The 22,048-nt window shown below is 39.4% G+C and overlaps 1 protein-coding gene across 1 annotated transcript in view; it reads left to right on the forward strand.

Moving 5' to 3' along the window:
* Window positions 1-22,048, forward strand: part of fat2 (FAT atypical cadherin 2) — a 193,255-nt gene that overhangs the window by 164,510 nt on the left and 6,697 nt on the right. The window contains exons 25-29 of the mRNA XM_033974109.2: window positions 6,693-7,146; window positions 9,209-9,362; window positions 14,502-14,601; window positions 15,154-15,302; window positions 16,123-16,388. Of these exons, the coding sequence (XP_033830000.2) occupies window positions 6,693-7,146; window positions 9,209-9,362; window positions 14,502-14,601; window positions 15,154-15,302; window positions 16,123-16,388 (1,123 nt within the window). The remainder of the gene's footprint in view (window positions 1-6,692; window positions 7,147-9,208; window positions 9,363-14,501; window positions 14,602-15,153; window positions 15,303-16,122; window positions 16,389-22,048) is intronic.

Consider the following 22,048-nt stretch of genomic DNA (forward strand, 5'->3'; position numbering starts at 1 on the left):
CACAGAAAGCACACCAAACTTGGGGTTTAAATTGTGTCCCTCTATCAGACATTATGTCTATGGGAATCCCATGGAGCCTGAACACGTGGAGGGTAATATAGTCGGCTCACAGCTTTCTTCTCTCGGCGACAGACAGTTTGCCAGAATTTCTTTGAGGCCGACCGATAGTCCTCCTCCATGGGTCAGGGTAGGGAGCTGCAGCACACCTGGCCTACGTGTCAGCTACCTCAGGAGTACTACAAACCAACAAGGCTCGGTAGGACTCATTCCTGAAAGCGTCCCTTACCTTGGGTGTCCACCAGCGGATTAGGGAATTGCCGCTGCGACAGGCACCAGAGAGCTTTTGACCACGGCAACAAGCAGCTCACTCAGACTCCATGTCCGCAGACTGCCCTGGGATCTCGGAGAAGCTCTTTCGGAGGTGTGAGTTAAAAACAAACCCAATGTAGCATCTGAGATTTATTTTTTTTATAACAGCAAGAAAAAAAAATCGTTTTTAAAGATGCACTGTTACATTTTCTATGGGAGAGACTGCCATTTGCTTGTTTACATATAGGTTATTACTTCGCTTGAAATGCTCCACATTATGACATTACACTTATTTATCTGACACTTATTCAATTACAGGCATTTAAAAACTCTTGAAAATCAGAAATGTGTTAAAGAAAGTAAAATAACTTTTGCCAGTAAAACTCAAGTAATCAAACCCAGTTAATACAAGATCCAAAACTTCAAGTAATTTCACCTATACTACAGGGTTGGCAGTTTTATACGACCCTATGGAAACATAAGGTATCTGACACTCAGGAAGGGCATGTGGCATACAGGGATGTTTGTCATGGTCTAAACTACAGGGTTAGGAGCTTTGTAAAATACTCCATTGAGTCTAGTTTAATAGAGATTAATGTTTCCACCCCATACTACACTTCTTTATCGTCTTACTTTGCCTTTGAAATGTAAATGTTGGGTGAGCTTTAGCTTTACCGGCGTGTGAAGGTGACTTGTTGTACTGGATGGGATGTGGCAGAGAAAGATGGGGTTCTAACTGGTCTGGAGTCAGTGGAGCTTTACAGCTTCAATCCTAAGTGAATCTGATGCAGTTTGATGTTCTGTTTAAAATGTTCATTAAATCACATTGAGATCAGTGTGGCGCTACTGAGCTGTCTTTCAATATTTTTTCTTGGGGTCTTTATAAATTAGAGCTTGCTGAACTCTAATTTGTGATACCACTTAACTATCTATTCATTATTGTTTACTGCTTGATTTTTTGCAATTTTCCCCAAATTGTCTGTGAGGCAGACGAGTCACTAATTTGCCCTCCTCACACATTCGTGCTTGCCTAATTATTATTCTTGAATATACATTTACACCACAGTATTTATTTATTCTTGTTACCGTAAGACCCTGCCCATTCATATCTTGTATTTCCTCCTCGTAGTGCTCCGACTGTGTGTTAAAGTAAATGTATGCAGATGATGTGTTTTATAGAGAGATTTGTAGACAAACATGGCTCCTCTGGGTCCTGTTTTTATTTTGTACAATGGAGAACAGAGTGTGCTCAGTCTGCTTTATCACACTGCGTACATTTCAATGAGATCACCACTGTACCCTGCACAACAAGCCACCTCAAAAAAGATGATTCCACTTAAAGGTGAAATACCAAAATGTATTTATCATTGTGCATGAGTTAATACCCCATAGATTATATTGTAAAACCAGAACTTTGTAAAAAAAAAATCAGGCATTTATGTGCAGTGTACAGTTGCACAATATTTTATAGAAACCAGTAGAAAAGACCCTGATACATTGTTAAAATATGCTTTGGGAGAATGGAACAAGTTAGATTTAAATGCCTACTTCCTCCTTTCACAGTTTGAAAATCTGGTACCTCGGGAAAGTCAAATCATCTTGGCTCATCTGGTTGTCAATAACATATGGTAAAAGTTGAATACTGATAGTATTATGTAGTTATTTATTGTTGTTATCCATACTCTACCCTTCTTAGTGTTGAAGTTATAAGCTTATATTTTAGTTACTGCTGCCTTGGGGCTGACTAAAATAATCTCTCACTCACACATCTTCGGCTTAGTTGGGTAAAATGTCTTGGCCAAGGACATAATGACAGAATGCACTGTCATGGAACCTTCAGTCTTTAAAGTGACCCACTCTCACTCTACTAAGGAAATAGATCTAAACAGGTCTACTCAAAAATACTAAATTCAAGTAATTTTAACCCTATAGTGGTGGATGCTATCATCACCAATAGAGCATGGTTGAGGACTTTCCTTTACCATAAATCCGCAACCAATTGTGCTTCATGTAAATTCAAACGGCATCTCAAATATTTTACTGTCATTACGGTAATCTGCTTACGTTGTCCCTCGAAGATGACCAATCAGGGCACAGTCAGTTATTTGATGTGTCAAAGGAAAACTACGGATGGATATGTAAAATAGAGGTAGTTGTGTGAAAAAGTGCAGTACATTCTAATACTTCCTTTAAATGATTTTTATGGCTAAAAAAGAATAAAAGTCAAGGCAAGCTATATTGGTCTATAATGTGTTCAGTCCTTAAAGGGTTAAGTAGTTTTTATGTTTATTAGATTTGTATTTGATTTATTTTGTTATCTTCACCCTACTTTTAGTTTCCTGGTGACATAAATTCAAAGCGGCCCTGGGATGGACTAAAACTGTGGCTGACATTCTGTTTTTCTGACCACCAAATAACCACTGTTTGGCTTCAAAAGTATGAATAGTAAGATTTTAATCAGTGCTAAAACTAGCACAGAAACTAGATACTCAATTGAGCAAGTATGGATACACATGTTTTGTAAGTGGTAAATGGTAACATTTTTATACAGCGCTTTTTCACCTTCAAGGCACTCAAAGCACTTTACATCAAGCAGTCACTCACCCATTCACACATCAGTGTACACAAACACTGGGGGCAAAGTGGATTAAGTATCTTGCCCAAGGACACAACCACAGCATTCATCTGTGGGAGCTGGAATTGCATCACTAACCTATGGGTCAGTGCATGTTGTTTGGGAAAATAAGTCCTATAGTTGTCCTATAAATGTCTGAGGCAGCAGCAGTTTATGTACCATCAGTCCAGGATCCTGTGACTAGAATACTCAATTCAAGTCTGTTCCACACAAGATTTAAATAAGAGCTAAGCCTGGTGCCAAGCTGACCGAGATGGAATGACAGCAAGTGACCAAGAAAACTGATGATGTGAAAGAAGGACAAATTCTGTAATAGTTGGATGATGCCATAACCCAGTGCTTCTCAATTATTTTCTATCATGCCCCCCCTATAAAGAAGAAAAAATTTCGTGTCGGAGTCAGGGTGAAGCCAAGTGCTAAATACTCTTCATCAGACTGCCTCGTCTTATTTTTCGGCATCTCACCGCACTATTTGAGAACCACTGCCATAACCACAGAGAAATGTCAACAATGAACTGGAGGTGTCCTTGCTCAGACTGTGTAGGGCAGGGGTGCTCAGACTTTTTCAGTATGTGAGCTACTTTTAAAATGATCGTGTCTGAAAGATCTACCACCTAATACAAAAATGTTAAACATATTTATTTGTAAATGTATTATGAATTCTTACATGTACAGTGCATTTTCATGTACCTTGCACAACGTCATGAGATAATACTGCACAACACAACTGAACTTCTTACATGTTCATAATTACTTGAATGATGATTACTGCTTTGACTTGCACTGAATGGAATCAGTGAGGGATGCATAGTTCGGGCAGTAGCTTCTGACAGCCAGCCAGGAGTAAAATTGCATTTTTCGTTTGAAAGCGATAACAGAGCTAATCATGTTGATTACGGTTTTGTCTTTTTTTTATAGCCATAAAAATCATGTTAAACGAAGTATCAGAATTTACGCCATTTTTTCCACACAACTACTTCTATTTTACACATCCATCCATATGTTTTCTTTTACGATGATTTATGATGATTATTTGTGATTATTTATGTTTTTATTTGTGTGGATTTTAATGTCCTTCTTATTCTGTAAAGCACTTTGAATTACTTTGTGTACGAATTGTGCTATACAAATAAACTTGCCTTGCCTTTACGCATCGAATAAACGACTGGAAAAATCCCCGCAGCCCTCGCGCTCTCATTCGTCACCTTCGAGGGACAACAGAGGCAGATTACTGTAATGATGGTAAAATATTTAGATAGCCCCATGTCTCCGCTTTGAGACGCCATTTGAATTTACATGAGAGCACGACTGGGCGGAGTTACGCTGCTGGAAAGTCCGCAACCCGCTCTATCAGCGACAATAGGATCACACGCTATAGGGTTAAACTAACTCACGCTTGTTTATGCGTGTGCAGCGCCCATGATGTGACCTAGGGTCAGGTGTAATCTGACTGGTTGTCCTGTATATTAGTCATGTGACTGGTTGGATGACGGGACGTGATCTAAACAAAATGCCTTCGCGATCGACTGGTGGATCGCGAACGACGTAATGAACACCCCTGGTGTAGGGGATGTAAAATTCCACAACAGATCTGTTGTTGATCTTGTTTACACCAAGAGTGAAATTCAAACTTCCAACCTTCAGATCAGTGGGCAAATACCAACTGAGCAACTGTCACCCAGTATCTTGGTTCATGTATTTTTGTGCACTATTAGTTCAAGACCACATGGTAATAGAGAAAGTACTTTTTTTTTTTTTTGTGTTGAAAAATACAGCTTATTGTCTAAAAAAATATGTTTTTAAATTATTATTTTGGTATTGGTATTATTCATAAGTATTGAAATAGAGATTTTAAATTATAGCTTTGTAACCACACTACAACATTTATGATCAACTTTTGCATTCCTTTTGCTCGCAACATATTTACTACTACTCTTATTAAAACATGTACTTGATTTAAAATGGAGTGTTTTTATGGCCTGAATACAAGATTTGTTACAGTAAAACTCCCTATACACAGGTCTTACTACACCGAGGAAACGTTTATTGTCCTGTACGCAATTAGGAGGCTTGTATGAATAATGCATGTCTGATGATGCTGCGGTGGAAATTTGCAAGACCCACATGCACTGATATTTTAAATAGGAGCAACCATATGGGACGAGCCATGTAAAGAAAACATGTGCAGATAAAAGGTGTAGGACAGAAACTGCTGAGAGTACAAAAACATTTGTGTTTTTGGAGGATCTTAGGGAATGCAAAAGAAAAAACTGTAAACCCAATGGAGTGAGGGAGGAGAGTAGAGAGAGGATTGAGGAGAGGGAGAGAGAGGAGGAAGAGGGTGAGAAGAGAGAGAGGAATGAGAGAGAAGAGATAGTGAGGAGAGAGGTTAAGAGAGAGAGAGAAAGAGTGAGGAGTGAGAGAGTGAGGAAGAAGAGTCAAAGAGGGACCAAGAGAGAATGAGGAGAGAGTGGAAGGGAGAGAGAGAGGAGTGAGGGAGAAATAAGATAGAGAGCAGGAGAGAATGAAGAGTGTGAGAGAGAGGAGAGAAAATACAGAGAAAGGGAGATAGAAAAAGAGAGAGGAGAGAGGGAACAAGCAATACATGACAGGAGATGGTGGAAAACACAGTTCAGTTTAGCAAAACACACAGCTTTTATGGGTTATAAGGACTGTTACACTGGACCAATAGACTCCGTGACGCCTCAGCAAGAACAGAAAAGTTTTCAAATATTGTATTTAGAAAAAAATAAAGACTATATCTTCTTATCTTATCTATCTTACTTGTCTTTCCTCTTCATCCTCTAGCATTTTAACCTCAGGAAGGGTGGGATATTTCTTTGTGGAGTTTAGGTCTGCAGTCCTTTAGCCATTTAGTTAATTAATCAGTCAATGTCTTACTCGATCATTTTTTTTAATTGGCTGACTAATAATTTTAATGGTTTATAAGGACTGATATTGGACCACAGCAGAAAGGAGAAAGCATGAAGTGAGATAGCTGTAGTTTTGTGATTGAACAGTTTAAGCTGCCTTTTAACTTATGGAGATGCATAGTAGTTTTTGCACAAGATCTTTAATATTGACTTTGACAGAATTTTGTCCATTGTCACATCACACCCCATTTTCCTAGATTAAACAATGCACAGGATATGCTGACTGGGAATTTCTTTGATTAGCTACAGCCCTGGAAATTGGCCTCACTGCTCCTGATAGGTTTAAAGCAGACCCTTCTACTCACCGTTTACACTCTCAAAGTTGTATTTGGAGTGATTTGTGAATGATTGTGCAATCTTTAATCACTTATTTTCAAGACACAATTTTGCAAATTAACCCTTGGGTTGTGTGGTCATTTTGGTATAAATGAAAAAAAAATCAGCTACTACTACTCACGATCCCATTCGGCACTGTAGTTTTCTAACACAGAAGTAGTACGTGGAGCTGTTTCTTTTATTAAGTTGCTTTAGATGAATATTGCATTTTAAAATGTGCAAATTACAACATGATAATCTACGGGTGTCGTAGATTATAACTATAAATCAGGCTCAACTACTGTAGAACATTCCAAGCAATGAAATAATATCTCCATGGAGACAAGGTAACTTGTAGGTAACTCATACAAGAAAAGTTGCATAGTGCGCTTTTTAAGATAATAGTTCTTCATATAGCATTTTTTTTTAACTTTTACTGAGAACTTTGACCTTATTTATGTTTATTTTCCGCATAAATAATTATATCTTTTCTTCCTCAGCTGACCAATGGTGAACTGCACTTCCGATACCACTGTGGACAGTCTCCTCCTGGGTCTCTATTAGTCCGATCATCCCCTCTCTCTGACACTCAGTGGCACGCTGTCCTACTGGAGGTCAACTCTACCATCCTGAGCCTCTCATTGGACGGTCAGCCTGCAGTCTTCACCCATATCCCCCATCCATGTCACATGACCTCATCTCATGGTGCAATGGTTTTTGCCAGCGCCACTCAAATCTCCCCAGAAATGACACCAAGACTGTCCCGGAATTTTATTGGTTGTTTGGACAACATGAAGCTAAACGGGGAGCCAATCAGAACAGGTGATAGCATGGACTGGGAGGGGTACGGCCTGAGGAGGGTGTTTGGAGTTTTCCAGTGTTGCTGGAGCAATATGGCGTGTAGTGGTCAGCCATGTTTGAATGGAGGAGTCTGTGAAGAAGACGATAATGGAGGTGAGTAAAAGGGTAGTGTCATCAATGAGGTGTTAATGTTTAGAGTATACTTACCCCTCTAATGTTCAGTTATGTTATTTATTTATTTATCTGTTTGGCTATTGTTTATGCTGTGTATTAATTTTATTTCTATGTATTTTGATTTGAACTAGTGATAAACCCTATCTTTTTCATTTGGCAACTGCTTTATTTTCATTAAAAGAGAGAGAGAGAAAATGGAAGTGAGTGAGACCAGCGCAGTAGTAGTGGCCCTGGAGGTCAACTTAGACTGAAAACCAAAGCTAAAAAATGTTATCTTAAAAAGACAAATACATAAGTGACAGGAAAATAGTAATACAGAATTTTTCATTAATTCAAAAAATGGTGGGAAAAGATAAAAACTAGTTTACGTTTAGTGGTCAACCAAAAAAACTTTGCACTCTGGTAGAAGTAGTAATCACTGGTGTCAAGTATGCGAAACCCCTAAATAATTTGATTACAATTTTAATCTAGTGCAGATGGCAGACAGTCCTCCAGAAAAGTTACACAATGCACCTCAGTTCAAATACTGAACTCGGTAAGGATACCCTAAATCAGGGGTGCCCAAACTCTTTTCACCAAGTGCCATATCTTGAAAAATATTCCACAAATCAGTGGTCGATACAGTAATACAATAATTCAGATGGTGCATTTAACATACTTTAAATAAGGCTTGAAATATTATTAGTAGATCTGTATGACAATGCAATGTGATGTTATTTAGATTATACTGGTAGGATTACTCAAATTTCCCATGAAAAGTACTGATTATGATCAATTGGGCCAGTTCAACTGAAGGCCTGAGGGCCAATAAAAATTGATCTTAGGGCCGCATTTGGCCCTCAGACCATAGTTTGGACATCTCTGCCCTAAATCATTTGAATGCATTGGTCATTTGTTTGAGCTCATATCAAAACTCTTAACACTGATAGCCAAGAAACTGCAAAACATTATAAAAATAAAATAACTCGATAAGCCACCGCAAAGTATTGTATAAAAATGTCCCTAGCTTTAAAAGGATTATGCCGTTTCCCATTTTGAGCGGGTTGGGGGCAAATTGAAACATGGCCAGCTGCAGCAGATAGGTGTAAACACAAACCTAGCATGAAGCTGTTTTCAGAGTGGGTCTTTCTGAAGTGCGAGTTTAGCTTTGGAATGCAGAGTGAATTTAATAAAAGCATGTCCGCCATCTCTACAGTGATCTCTCACACAGACTCACAAAGGCAAAGGGGACAACGTGATTATTATTAATATTATATATTTTGTTGTGGTTGTAGCGAGAGGAAGTAGAATGGCAGAAAGACAGCTGACAGCTCTGGAAAATTTGGATATTGGTTTCTGATCAAATTTTGCCAATGGCAAAATACTATACTGTGCTGTATACTCAGGAATTTGTCTGTCTGTCTGAACAGTGGAGTTAATTTTTGTTAATATCAAGTGTAACGCTCACTGCACTCTTCACTACACTGAATCGAGTAGACACATTACTTTGTTTATGACTCGAGGTTTTGTCCTTTGGGTGAACAGTTTTTGTCTTAAAATGTTTGTAGGTTTGAAATAGACTAGAATCTCAAACTGTCTGAAATTTCTCTGAAGTTTTTCAGACATACCTGCTGTGTAAGGAATAGTTGTGCCTTTCCTTGTAGGTTCAGATTCCCTGTTTCACTGCAGCACAAACTCAGAGAAGGTAGCCCCACCCTTCAGTTAGATATAAGGCTGTGTCCACCAACAATCTAGCCAGAACTGAAGAACATTCTTACAATGTTTTGTCCAGTTGATAGATTTAACTTCAGCTTTTACCATGAAACAGGAAGTAAGACTTGTGCACTGTTAGCGATTAAGTTGTTATGACAACAAAACTCCACTCTGTTCTCTGGCCTCTCTGTTATATGCATCATTTTCAGGACTTTTTCCCCTTCAACAATATTTTGTTTTAATCAATAACCTCTATGGCAATAGAGGTACAAATACCTTCCCAGTTGCACTGCATACCCATCTGGATCTATTGTGTCTGTTTCTTTTACATTATTGCTTCTTGTCACAGAGGCGGTGTGCAGATGCTTGGGTCAGTTCCATGGGCCTCTCTGTGAGCTCACACAAAACCCCTGTGTGTCCCAGCCCTGTTCAGACGGACGAGTATGTTTACCCAAAGAGCAGGGGTATATCTGCAACTGCTCCCACAACCAGCCCCACGCCAGGTAAAAACAACCTCTCGCAAATAACCAGCCCCACACAGGGTCAGAACAACTACCTCTACACAACCGCCCTCACACAACCAGCCTCTCACAATCAGCCCCACACAACCAACCTCTACACAACCGCCCTCACACAACCAGCCTCTCACAATCAGCCCCACACAACCACCCCCACATAACCAGCACCACACCAGGTCAGAACAACTACCTCTACACAACCACCCTCACACAACCAGCCTCTCACAATCAGCCCCACACAACCGCCCTCACACAACCAGCCTCTCACAAGCAGCCCCACACAACCACCCCCACATAACCAGCACCACACCAGGTAAGAACTACCACCCCCACATAACCAGCACCATGCCAGGTAAGATCAACCACCCCCACATAACCAGCACCATGCCAGATAAGAACAACTGCCCCCAGACAACCAGCCCCACAACTACGGTACATAAAACTCACACAACTAGCCCCATGCAAGGTGTGTACGCAAAATCACCCCCACAGAACCTGCTCACTTTTATACAATTAAATGTAATTTTTGATACTAAATAATATTTTATTTTGTCATCTTAGCAGTCTTATACTAGTCTTATACTAGTTCTGATCAAAAAGACAACAAACAGAAGAGGTCATGTATTTTTTATTCAGCATCAATACATGATTAAGGTTAAGGCACACGTTATTATCCACATAGAGAAATTTGTCCTTTACATTTGGCAGCCTTCAGTGCAGCTGTGAGCACAGTGTAGCGCCTAGACATGCATATCCACATCTTCTCCACCAGCTGGTCTTGGTCAGTACTACCTTAGCTGGTAGATTTGACCTATGCTTGTACATGTTTTAGGTTGATGGAGGAAAACATACATATAAACAAATAAACACAGGGAGAGCATGCAAACTCTGCACAGAAAAGCCCAGGAGTTAAACCTGGAACCTTATTGCTGTCTCCAATCAATATCTAGTTTCAGTCCTCGTTTTACTGTGAATTAGTAACCCTACATGTGTCTATAGTCGAACTGAATTCTACACTCTCACTGCACCATCCGTCCTATTGACTAATGCTAAGGTCAAGGTCAACATCTTTCAGTGAGAAAAAATATGAATGAAGCTGGACCTATTGGAGCTATGGATTATTTAGCTGTCTTCAGATGGCTCTGTTTTTGTCAATATTTTTTCCGCTGCTACAGCTCTGAGTCATTCCATGAAATTCACTGGGAATACTGCGAGTGGGGCCGTATCGACTGAACTAAACTTGATTAAACTTTTCCTCACTTTTACCCTTCTCTCCCTTCCCTCTATGGCTGTGTAGACCCTCAGTCGTCCAGGTCTGGTCCATAGCAAACAACTAAGTTTAAATCTGTCAACTGGACAAATCGTTGTAGGAGTGAAGATGTTTCACTGCTCATCCAAGCCGCTTCTTCAGTTCTGGTCAGAATGCCGGTGGCCACTGCCTTAAAATCTATCTGAGGGGAGGGGCTAACCACACTGAAACTGTAAACAGTTTTTGTCTCCAGTTTCAGCTGAGACTACCCTATTCACCCCTTAACGACCCTGTTATTGTTCTCATTGTTCTGGGCCTGAGGATGGAGTTGTAGATGGGGGAGAGATTATGTCTCAGGCCCCATTTCTGTTTAAGTATTCTCTTTCCTAACAAAAATAGCTTCTTTAACTCCTCTCTCAAACAATTTCTTTTCTCTGGCTAAGATCTGAACTTCACTATCTTCAAAGGAGTGGTTAGTGCAGGGGTCACCAACCTTTTTTAACCTGAGAGCTACTTTATGGGCACTGAGTCATACGAAGGGCTACCGGTTTGAGACGCTCTTCTGAAATAACACATTTTCTCAGTTTTCCTTTAGTTATACATTATTAATAATGATAAATGATAATCATCTATGTGAACACACTGATCATGTTGCAAGACACTGATCACAATGATTTCTCATAATAATTATCAACAATGAGCAAGGAGGGAAACAGATATCAGTATACAGCACTTTAACTTTACTAATCTTAGTAATTGTTAAATTTCCAGATGACACTTACATCACTACATCTCATAGGAAAAGTGTCCCATTTTCACTATCCATTGACAAACCTTTTTAACAAAACATAAATAATATACATTGCACCATGTTTCATAAAGTTATCAATTATGTAATGTTAAAGAAAAATAAGCTTACATATTTTTAAATAAATCTCGGTTGCATTGTGTGACTTTTTCACCGGTGTCGTGAAAAAAGCCTGTTGTTTACCCAAAGCTGCGTTTATCTCTGGGCTTGTTCTGTCCATAGTGTGCGTTTTGTGAGACGTAGTGAAGTGTCCCTCCACATTGTGCCGCTTTGCCGTCACCTCAGTCGCTCTGCAGATGAGATACGCGCAGGTTTCTTTTACAGTCTTAAATCGTTGTGAAAGTGATCTCTTTATTTTTTACCATGTTTTGGAGTAAGAAACTGCTTTCAGCACATCCTCACAGCGCTCGTGAGCGGAGCACTGGTTTTGTCACGCGCACAATACTGACCTTTGAAGTGAGTAGGTCAAAGTTCACCTTAACTTATCTAAACTTCACGTATAATGAACATATGTTTAAGATATTGTCATTTTTAAATCTATATAAACGCAAGGGTGATAAAAAAAAAATGGCAACAGAATAAAATTAAATTTTAGATGCAGCTCATTAGTGAGTTGTGCTATTTTTAGAACCGGTCTGCGGGCGACTCATGTGGGGCTTGGGGGCGACATGGCGCCCTTCGGGCACAGGGTTGGTGACCCCTGGGTTAGTGGCTTTGAGATGGAGATGCTCGGCGGACTGGGAACTCTCCCGCCGGTGTTGGTACCAACACCGCCAGATAGATTTAAGGCAGTGGCCACCAGCATTCTGACCAGAACTGAAGAAGCGGCTTGGATGAGCAGTGAAACGTCTTCACTCCTACAACGATTTGTCCAGTTGACAGATTTAAACTTTGTCGTTTGCTACTTCCCTCTATGTGTTCTCCTCTTTCCCTCCTCTGGCTGTTCACTGAAGTCTTCCCTCCATCATCTCGCTCTTTTTCTCTTTCGCTTCATGAATATATTTGAAAGCGATATATTTTGGAATTACAGTAGAGAAGAGAGGAGTAGAGGTTTTTATTTTAGGTAAAAGTGATGTGTAATGTACTGTGCCTTGTCACAATCACAGCTCTGCAGTGGCTACGCTGCATTTAGTCTGGCCTCCACAGACAAACAGCTCCACTAAAATAAAATAAAGAATTCAAGCAGCAAATGCATTGTTCACTCTAGACCAGGGGTTGGCAACCTGCGACTCCGGAGCAGCATGCGGCTCTTTCATCCTTATACTGTGGCTCTGCGTAGCTTGGGAAAATACATTTTAAGTATTTAATTGAAGTGTATTTTATTTGTGTTAGTTCTATTTTATTGTAGTTTAAATTGGAAGATTATTGTCATCTTAAAATATTAAAATAAAATTATATTTTCTTATTTTTCGTTGATCAAAATAAGCGTCATACTCATGGAACAATGTTAAAAACAAACACTGCTCACGCCTCATAGACACAGACACACAGACACACACACACACACCTAGACACAGACACACACACAGACACACAGCTCACAGTTCTGCATAAAGACACAGCCCTGATTTCAGACGCTGTGCGCACAGGGGTCAGGAGCAGGAGGATCTTCCCCGATGTAACTTTCGCCCGTCCCTCATGATGCACTAATAAACTTGTCCGTAGATATATCATGAAAATCCTGGGAAGAAATTGCCACAGAAATCCATTTGATGTAGTGGCAAGTTTATGATATCTGTGGTAGATCTGCTCTTGTCTCCACAATGACGTATCACGTATAACACACCAGACACATCGCCCAAAAGTAGAGCCACAAGCGAGTGAAAATGAGACAAAACAAAAGTCTTTGGAGAGCTTTTTAACAAAGGGGAAAAGGACAACTGAGGAGCCAGAAGAGGAGACTACAACCACCAAGAAAAAGCTAAATTTAAGAGAACATACCAGGAGTCCTACGTAAAATATTGGTTTGTCGCTACAGATGAGTAGCGTGAGTGAGTAATATGCGGGAAAAAGCAAATGAGGCAATGAAACCTTGAAAACTGCTTTGGCACATGGAGACTAAATACCCTTGATTAAAAGAGAAGCCTTAGAGTTTTTGGAAAGAAATTGCGGAGCAGACTGGACATAAAAAACACAATGCGGGAGTCATTGTCTCCCATCACTTCTGGATGGGACCACCTCATTCAAAAGAAACAAGTGCAGGGCTCCCACTGATTCAGCAGTATAGTGAGTTGTATTTTTTATTCACTTAAGTTATTTTTGCCATATTTATCTCCCATGCGTAGAAGGCCGGTCTGTGAAAATAAAACCTACATTATTCCGGTCCATGGTGCAAAAAAGGTTGCTGACCCCTGTCATAAACACACTATAGCTGTTTACACAGAGCGTAAAGGTTAAAAAAAAACAAACAAAAACAAAACAATATATACAGTGTTATCTTCATTTTAGATGCCAAATAATATTTGTGGCTCCCAGTGTTTTTTTTCCGTGGAAACCGGGTCCAAATGGCTCTTTGGGTGTTAAAGGTTGCCAACCCCTGCTCTAGTAGTTTACAGTGGGCCTAGTGTCTTTCTATTGGAGTTGTCAAAAACTTACTTACAGTTTCAGTGTAGTTAGCTCCTCCCTTCAGATAGATATAAGGCAGTGTCCCCCAACAATCTGACCAGAATTGAAGAAATGACTTTGAAGAGCAGCAAAATGTCTTCACTCCTACAGCTTTTTGTCCAGTTGTAGGAGTGAAGACATTTTGCTGCTTTGATGAGCAGCAAAGCCAAAAACTTTGGCTTTTACTTAGTATTGAAATCAAATTCATAAGAGATGAATGTTTCTAGACCATTTCATTTTGTGAGTTTATTACTTCACTTTTTGTCATCAACAATAGTAATGCATTTATATTAATAATCAAACGTGGCATGCATTAATATACTTTTTTCTTTTTTTCTTTTTTTTGCTATCATCCCACAAGCCATTTGGGTCCACAAAGATCCCACAATTTTTTATTTTTTTATTTACATAGTACCCAGGGCTGTTTGTTGTTCTGTAACTAAATTGTCTTACTCTGTCGTAGGTGCCATAACATGATAGAAGAGTGTCCTCCAGACTCATGTCCCAAAGACTACAGCTGTAAAATGGTTCTGGGCTCCATCCACTGTGACCCTATGCCTGTGGTCAGTCCACAACATTTACTTAAACACATAACTGATAACATCTGTATGCAACATCCTTTTTCTTCATTTCAAATTATTACACATACATGTTTTTATTGACATCTATGTTTTGATTTATTTTAGGGTGAGCAATAAAAATTGACAAAAATGATTGCCTCTATTTTTGGAGCATACAGATAACATTTTTCAGACAATAATTATGTTGATCCAACAGAAATATGAAAAAACTGGTCTTTAGATGTATTAGTTGAGGTATCAGACAATTGTGAAATCATCACTTAATGTGAAGTTAACTTTTTCTTTCTTTCTTTTTTTTCTTTTTTTTTTGTAGCATTTTGTATTATAAACAGTATATTCAATATTCAAATTTGGCATTCACAATATTTCACTATTTCACCAATCTGCCCACGTATTCCTTTACATGTGTTGATTACAAAAGCTGTTTCATATATGGAAAAAATTTGATATCCAAAACTCCTTAAATACCGTTTGTAGCCTCTGTTTAAATTATGCGTTGAAAGTCTATTCCTGTTTTATGAATTTGTGTTTTAGATGCAGCAAATGGTGGGTTTTATGGAGATTATCGAGATCACCGCCTGCATTCTGGGTGTTGTCCTCCTGGTGGCGATCTTTGTTTGTGTGAGGAAGCGTTATGTTCAGCAGCAGAAGAAGAAGCCTGCCTGTGTACAAGACTCCAACGGGTGAGTCTGCAGCACAGACAGGTGATAGTGAAAACTCAGTTATTTTTGAGAGCAATGCTACAACTACACTATATCTACATTTAATTAAAAAAAAAAAAAAAAAAAAAAAAACAATCTTTGATCAAATTTGAAACCTCAAAAGAGTCAAAGCTGTTTTTGTTTACTGAAAAGCACAAGGTAGATTTAATTGATACTTGCATGCTGGGTGTGTTCTACATGTATGTGTATGGCAGAATGTTCGGCCCAGCAGTTACCATGGTGACACAATACACACATTAACAAACACAGCCAAAAATGTTCTAAGATTGCCTGAAAACTCAACAAAAAATACAAAATGGATTTAAACAACACATTTTCAGGACCCTGTGATCACATGGGCGTTTACGGTCCTTTTTAGGTGTTTGATTTTCAGCAAAAAAGTGAGAGTATGTGTATTCTAAACAATTACGTAACCCACTTAAGTCACCCTGTTACACACACTCTCACACATAGGCAAGGATGGATAAGTGCTTTGCTCATGGGCAGAATGACAGTGTGGCCTGGGGGGAGAAGGGCTTGAACTTACAACTTATGTGCGTGTGCGCACGCACATGCGTGTGTGTTTGTGAGTGACAATTGTAGTGAAGTTTATCATTGTATCTACTTGTTGGACACGGGCACCAGATATGACTGCTGTAAACAATGTCAAAAACTCATCTAATGTATACAGAAGTTATGATTTAATGACAAATGCATTGCAACATTTTTATTTTTGGTAAATTAAGGATTAAATTACATAAAAAAAAATATATATATATATATATATCTCCTTCCTCTTCAGGTATTTCCAGTCTGGCCTGTGTAAGAGCCTGAAGTCCGATGGGGTAGTAGTAACCCCCTTGGAGATGAGTGTCCTGGACCAGGATACATCTCCGTTTCGATCCCTGCGACCACGCTCTCAGCTGAGCTCTTCTGTGAGCGGGGGGTCCCTATCCAAACCCCCGGGCCCTGTGGTCTGCAGTGTGGCCCCAAACCTCCCCACACGACCCCCCTCTACCTCTGATACAGGCCCTATCAGGAAGGGCCGTTGGGACCAGGACTATGAAGGTGAGTTATGATATTTAATCCTATTGACCCGTTTATTTCAATCTCGTCTCCATTTAAGATAGTCATATTGGTTTTCTTTTATCAGCGAGATGTATTTAGAAGCTGAAACATGTCAAGGGAAATGCATCTCATTTCAATTCATCTTTACCAGAGTTCATTTTGACAATCAGTCAGGCTCAGACATTTTGGCCTGCTTTTATTGCATTGTAGTTACCGGTATTACTTATTTTAAATGCTGAATACACATCCCAGGTACAGTATGTAACTTTCTGGAGATGGCATCTCACCTGCATGATTCCATGGAGATAAAAAGCTAAAACCTTACTTTGGAAAATGTTTCATGTAGATGGATAACTTTTATGCCATACTGTAGAAGATTAGAGCCAAAGGAGTAACATTTTCATGGAAGCCAGCAGGAGGAGGCCTTCCTCCAGGACAAATAAGAGTCAGGTTTGTGGGGATGTAAGCCTCCTCAGAGGAAGGACGTGTGATTTTCAGTATCATTTTTAAGGGGAAAAACATGCTTTTCTTTTAGTTTATTTTTTTGCCTACAAGGTTACCTTTTGTGGTTTTAATATATCAAACTTTACCCTCTCACTATAGGGCAATACTAACAAAAATGGATGTCATTTTAAAAATTAGATTTTTCAAATAAAGACATTGAGATGACTTTCTGGTAATTCATCATAAATATGCTTAAGCTAGCTGCACACTAGAGGAAATGTGTATCCCAAGTCACTTCTTAAAAGCAATTATTTGTCATGTAACTTCAGTGTGATTCTGTTATTACTATTTGCCGGGTCGCAGCTCCAAAGCTTCAAATCATCAAGAATGCTACATGTTGGAATTTTATGAATGATGCTTTAGATAAACTTTAGCATAGTCAGTCAGAGCATCCAGACACACCGTTGCTTAGTGACATCTCTATTACTGTAAAAAATAGCAAAGGACACTAACATGGACTTAAGTCAGACTTTTTCATTTATAAACATCACTCCAATTACTTTAACAAGATCCTTACCTTCAGCTGCTTCTGCTCCTCTGGACATTTATAAGCAGGATGAGAATTGTTTTCATTGTATGAATTGTTTTCATTGTATGTACACGTTTCTATTGTTGCTGTCACTACTATTATTGTCATTATTATTGCCTTATTCATTAACTAATTTATTTATTGAATTAATTTGTGGTTCTGATGGAGATAAATAAATGGATGAATATAAACACACATATTAAATATTAAAATAAAGAACATGAATTATTAAATAATAATTTAAATATACACACATATATAATATATATATATATATATATATATATATATATATATATACACAATAATAACAATTATTAATCATAATAAATTAATTATTAATCAATAATAATAATAATTGACAACAAATACATAAAAAGATTAGGGTTAGCAAGGAATGGGCGCGTTGCTAGGGGGTACTGCCCCTTGAGTGCGGGCTCACCAAAACCTTGCCTCTTTTAATGCATTGTACAGGACACGCATGCACACACATTTTACATTTAAATCTAAATAACCAATACCACCATTAGGACCACAAAACTAACATAGAGCAATATTGACCAACACTGAGTATGACAGCAATAATAAAACCTGTTATCGTTATCTTTACTTTTATTATTAATATTATTAGTATTACTTCTTTATCTCCGCACACACACTCATACACACACCCCCCCCCCACACACACACACACACGCATACTTACAAAGAAAACCAACCAAGACAGAATAATGCAGGTACCGTACTGTACTCCCCCCCCCTAACACTTTTACACATCAACACAACTTTCTCTGTAAATAGTAAGCTGTAAATATTGTATGTGTTTCTATGTCACTGGGTGTTCTTCAAAATAAAAAAAAAAAAAAAAAAAATTAAAAAAAAAAAAAAAAAAAAAAAAAATATAAGCAGGATGAGATATCAAACATGATTCAAAAGTATAAATCAATATACAAACTAGACAGTCCCAATAGACTGCAATATTATGGTGTTATACTGCAGTGCATGGAGTGAGTTTAAACCTTAGTCGTGTTTAAAATTGCCCTCTATGGAAGGATGAGGTCATAGAGATGGATGACCTGTCGCCACAGAGACGACTGGAGCCAATCACATGACACATGTCTGATGCTCGAGCTATGCACTACCGCTTTTGTCAACCTCTCTGTGTCCCTGCAGAGAACTATACATAAGAAATGAAGAGAGGTCATATAGCAGGCATACAGAAGAGTTTTTTGGTCCACTACTACTAAAATAAATTGATTCCTTTTCTTTCAGTTCATGCCATATCTAGATCTTAACATTTCTTAGATGGGTAAAGTTAACTGGAGGCACTGCTCTGCTACATTAGTAACATTAGACTTTAATCTGAGCTTTTGACCAGAATGAACTTAGTTGGAGGTAAACTGCTGTTAAACAAGTCTCTCTCAAATAAGATTACAGTCACAACCTAACGAGCATTAGTCAACAGGATCCATAATATATTCTAAAACATTGTTATTTTTTCTATTAAATAGTTTTAAAAGCATGAATTGTCAATAACAATCAATTTTTAACCTTTTCTGGTGTCACCTGCTTGTCTCCATGGTGATGTTATTGCTTTGCAGAATGTTCCACATTATGGCATTATACTTACTTATCTCTATTTAGACAAGGAGGTGATGCCACTACGCCATGTTGTAGGTCAGGTCTGTGGAGAGGCAGAACTGCTCACAATAAGAATGCATGTTTAGCTATTTATTTTTCAACCAATAAAACCTGTAATTTGAGAAATGCAAAATTGATTTAATTACGTACTGTGGAACATTCCAGCTAAATCAATAGCGTCATCATGAAGACAAGTGTCAGAAAAGTTACACAGTGCATGTTTAAATGTGGTCTCTATAAATAGTAGTCTACATTTATATTTTCTATACTGTTGCAAAGATGGGCTCTATCTTACAAGTTGAGACCTCATTATAAAATCAATCTGAGCTCACAATAATGCGTGCATATAGATCAACCCTGCCCCGTCAAAAACAAAAGAGAGTGAGAGATGCGCTGACAGTGACAAATGGCTGTATATCTAAAGTGTCATCCTTATATGTTTAATCAGACCGGCACATTGCCTGAGCACTTCCCATGGTGCACTGGGGTGATCAAAGTCCTCCACACTGTGACCTTGGACAACATTCACAGCGCAGACCTTTTCTCATTTACCTAAAGTGGACAGTTATAATATAAGGTGTAAAGCCAGAAAGGGTAAAAGATGGATGATTTCTCTGATAATTTTGAGGAACATTTGGTGAAGTTGAAATTGCAGCAAACCTGGGAATAGAAAGCGCCCGTCTGGGTTTACAATAGATCTGCACAATTAATCGTAATTGAATCGAAATTGCCATTGATTTGGTGTAATTGTCAAATTGCAAAAGTAGAACAGAAAGTTAGAACATTTCATTGAAAAATCTTGTTGTACCGGTAGTTTAGACCTCTATAAACATGTTCTAAATGGCATAGGATTCTTGTATGGCTGTATCAGTTCATATTTTAGTCTTCTATCAAATGTTAATGCTCCTTGAGTTGTTTAAAATGTGCACTCTGAATAGAATCCTACTTTTTAAACATATATTGCAAATCTAATCACAGCTGCAGTACTATTTTTTGTTGGGGGGTTTTTTGTTTTGCAGCTGCAAGTGTTGCCTCAGCTTTACCAAGTTAAACCTATGCAAGGCCAGGCAAGTGTAGTTGCATAGCACAACAAAGTGCTCTACAGAATAAAAAAGACATTAAAATCATAATACAAACAAATCAAAACATAAATAACCATCATGAAGTTAACGCTAAAAGAGAGGAGTGCAGAATAAAAACCTTTCAGTCACAGCTAAACAGAACTGTTTTGAGCCTGGATTTAAACATTGTCAAAGTAGAAGCCTGTCTCACATCTTCAGTAAATTTTCAGGTTTTAGCTGCATAAAACTGAAACGCTGATTCTCCATGTTTAGTCCTGACTCTGGGCACCAGCAGGAGGCCAGTCCCTGAAATCTACTACCTATCAATAGATCAATAGATGTTTAATTTAGTTTATCTACACATGTATATGATTTCCTCCTCCCTGAACTGCCACCTTAAAGTGGTGGAGGGGTTTCATCACCCAAATGATCCTGGGAGTTCTCAAGTGGGAGCCAACCATCAGCTCCCTCATCAAGAAAGCCCATCACAGGATGTTCTACCTGCTGCAGCTGAGGAAACGCAAGCTGCCGGTCCAGATGATGGTGCAGTTATACACGGCCATCATTGAGTCCATCCTCACCTCTTCCATCACTGTGTGGTTCGCTGGGGCCACTGCCAGGGACAGACAGAGACTGCAGCGCATTGTGCGCTCTGCTGAGAAGGTGATTGGCTGCAGCCTTCCATCGCTACAGGACCTGTACGTCTCCAGGACTCGGGGGCGAGCAGGCCGTATAGCAGCTGACACTTCTCACCCTGGACATGGACTATTTGAGCCACTTCCCTCTGGCAGGAGGCTACGGTCCATTGGGACCAGAACCTCTCGTCATAAGAACAGTTTCTTCCCCTCTGCAGTTTGTCTCATGAACACTTTATAATATTTGCACAAAACTGGACACTTTATAACACTGGCCACTTTAATAAGTCATGTTTGCACTGTTGTTCTGATGCTGCTGTTGTATATTCTTTCTACCTTTAAGTATTTTATTTGATTTTTAAGCATATCTTTTTTTAACTTCATGCATGCCCTTATTTGTATTTGTATTTATTCAGTGTGTTTTATGTTTTATGTTGCACTTTATCACCAAAATAAGTTCCTAGTTTGTGAACTGTGTTCACAAACGATGGCAATAAAAGGATTCTGATTGTGATTCTGATTCTGAGCTATGTTGTCGGGGGCTTCATGCCCCTGATAGGGTCACCCATGGTAAAAAGGTCCAGGGGGATGGGTCAGACTAGGAGTGGTTCAGAAGCCCTTTATGATGAGTGAACAATCAAGGCTAGTTATGTCACCCTGATCGGCGTTACAGGAGCTCCACCCTGGAGCGAGGCCTGGGGTGGGTGCTCAGCAGCAAAATGTCACCTCACTGAGGGGGAGGAGCCTGAGCTTGTGCAGAAGGTTTGAGTGTTACCGACTAGAAATGTTCGGCCTCACATCCATGCATAGCTTGGGTTCTGGATCCTTGGACTCTCCATTTCTCTGGGGTTGCTCACGGGGAGAGGCGGCAATCTGGTGCGGGCTTGCTTATTGCCGCACAGCTCAGCTGCCTCGTGTTGGAGTTCGCCTCGGTGAACGAGAGGGTTGTGTCATTGTGCCTTTGGATCGGGGACAGGTCTCTCACTATTGTGGCGGCCTACGGGCCGAACAGCAGTGCAGAGTACCTGGCATTCTTGGAGTCAATGGGAGGGGTACTAGACAGTGCACCAACTGGGGACTTCCTCTGGGGGACTTCAATGCTCATGTTGGTAACGACAGTGACACTTGGAGGGGCGTGATCGGGAGGAACGGCCTCCCTGATCTAAACCCGAGCAGTGTTTTGTTGTTGGACTTCTGTGCTAATCACAGTTTGTCCATAACAAAGACCATGTTTGAGCACAAGGGTGTTCATCACTGCACATGACACCAGGACACCCTAGGTCAGAGGTC

This window comes from Periophthalmus magnuspinnatus, chromosome 10, assembly GCF_009829125.3.
Source record: "Periophthalmus magnuspinnatus isolate fPerMag1 chromosome 10, fPerMag1.2.pri, whole genome shotgun sequence".
Lineage (NCBI taxonomy): Eukaryota > Metazoa > Chordata > Actinopteri > Gobiiformes > Gobiidae > Periophthalmus > Periophthalmus magnuspinnatus.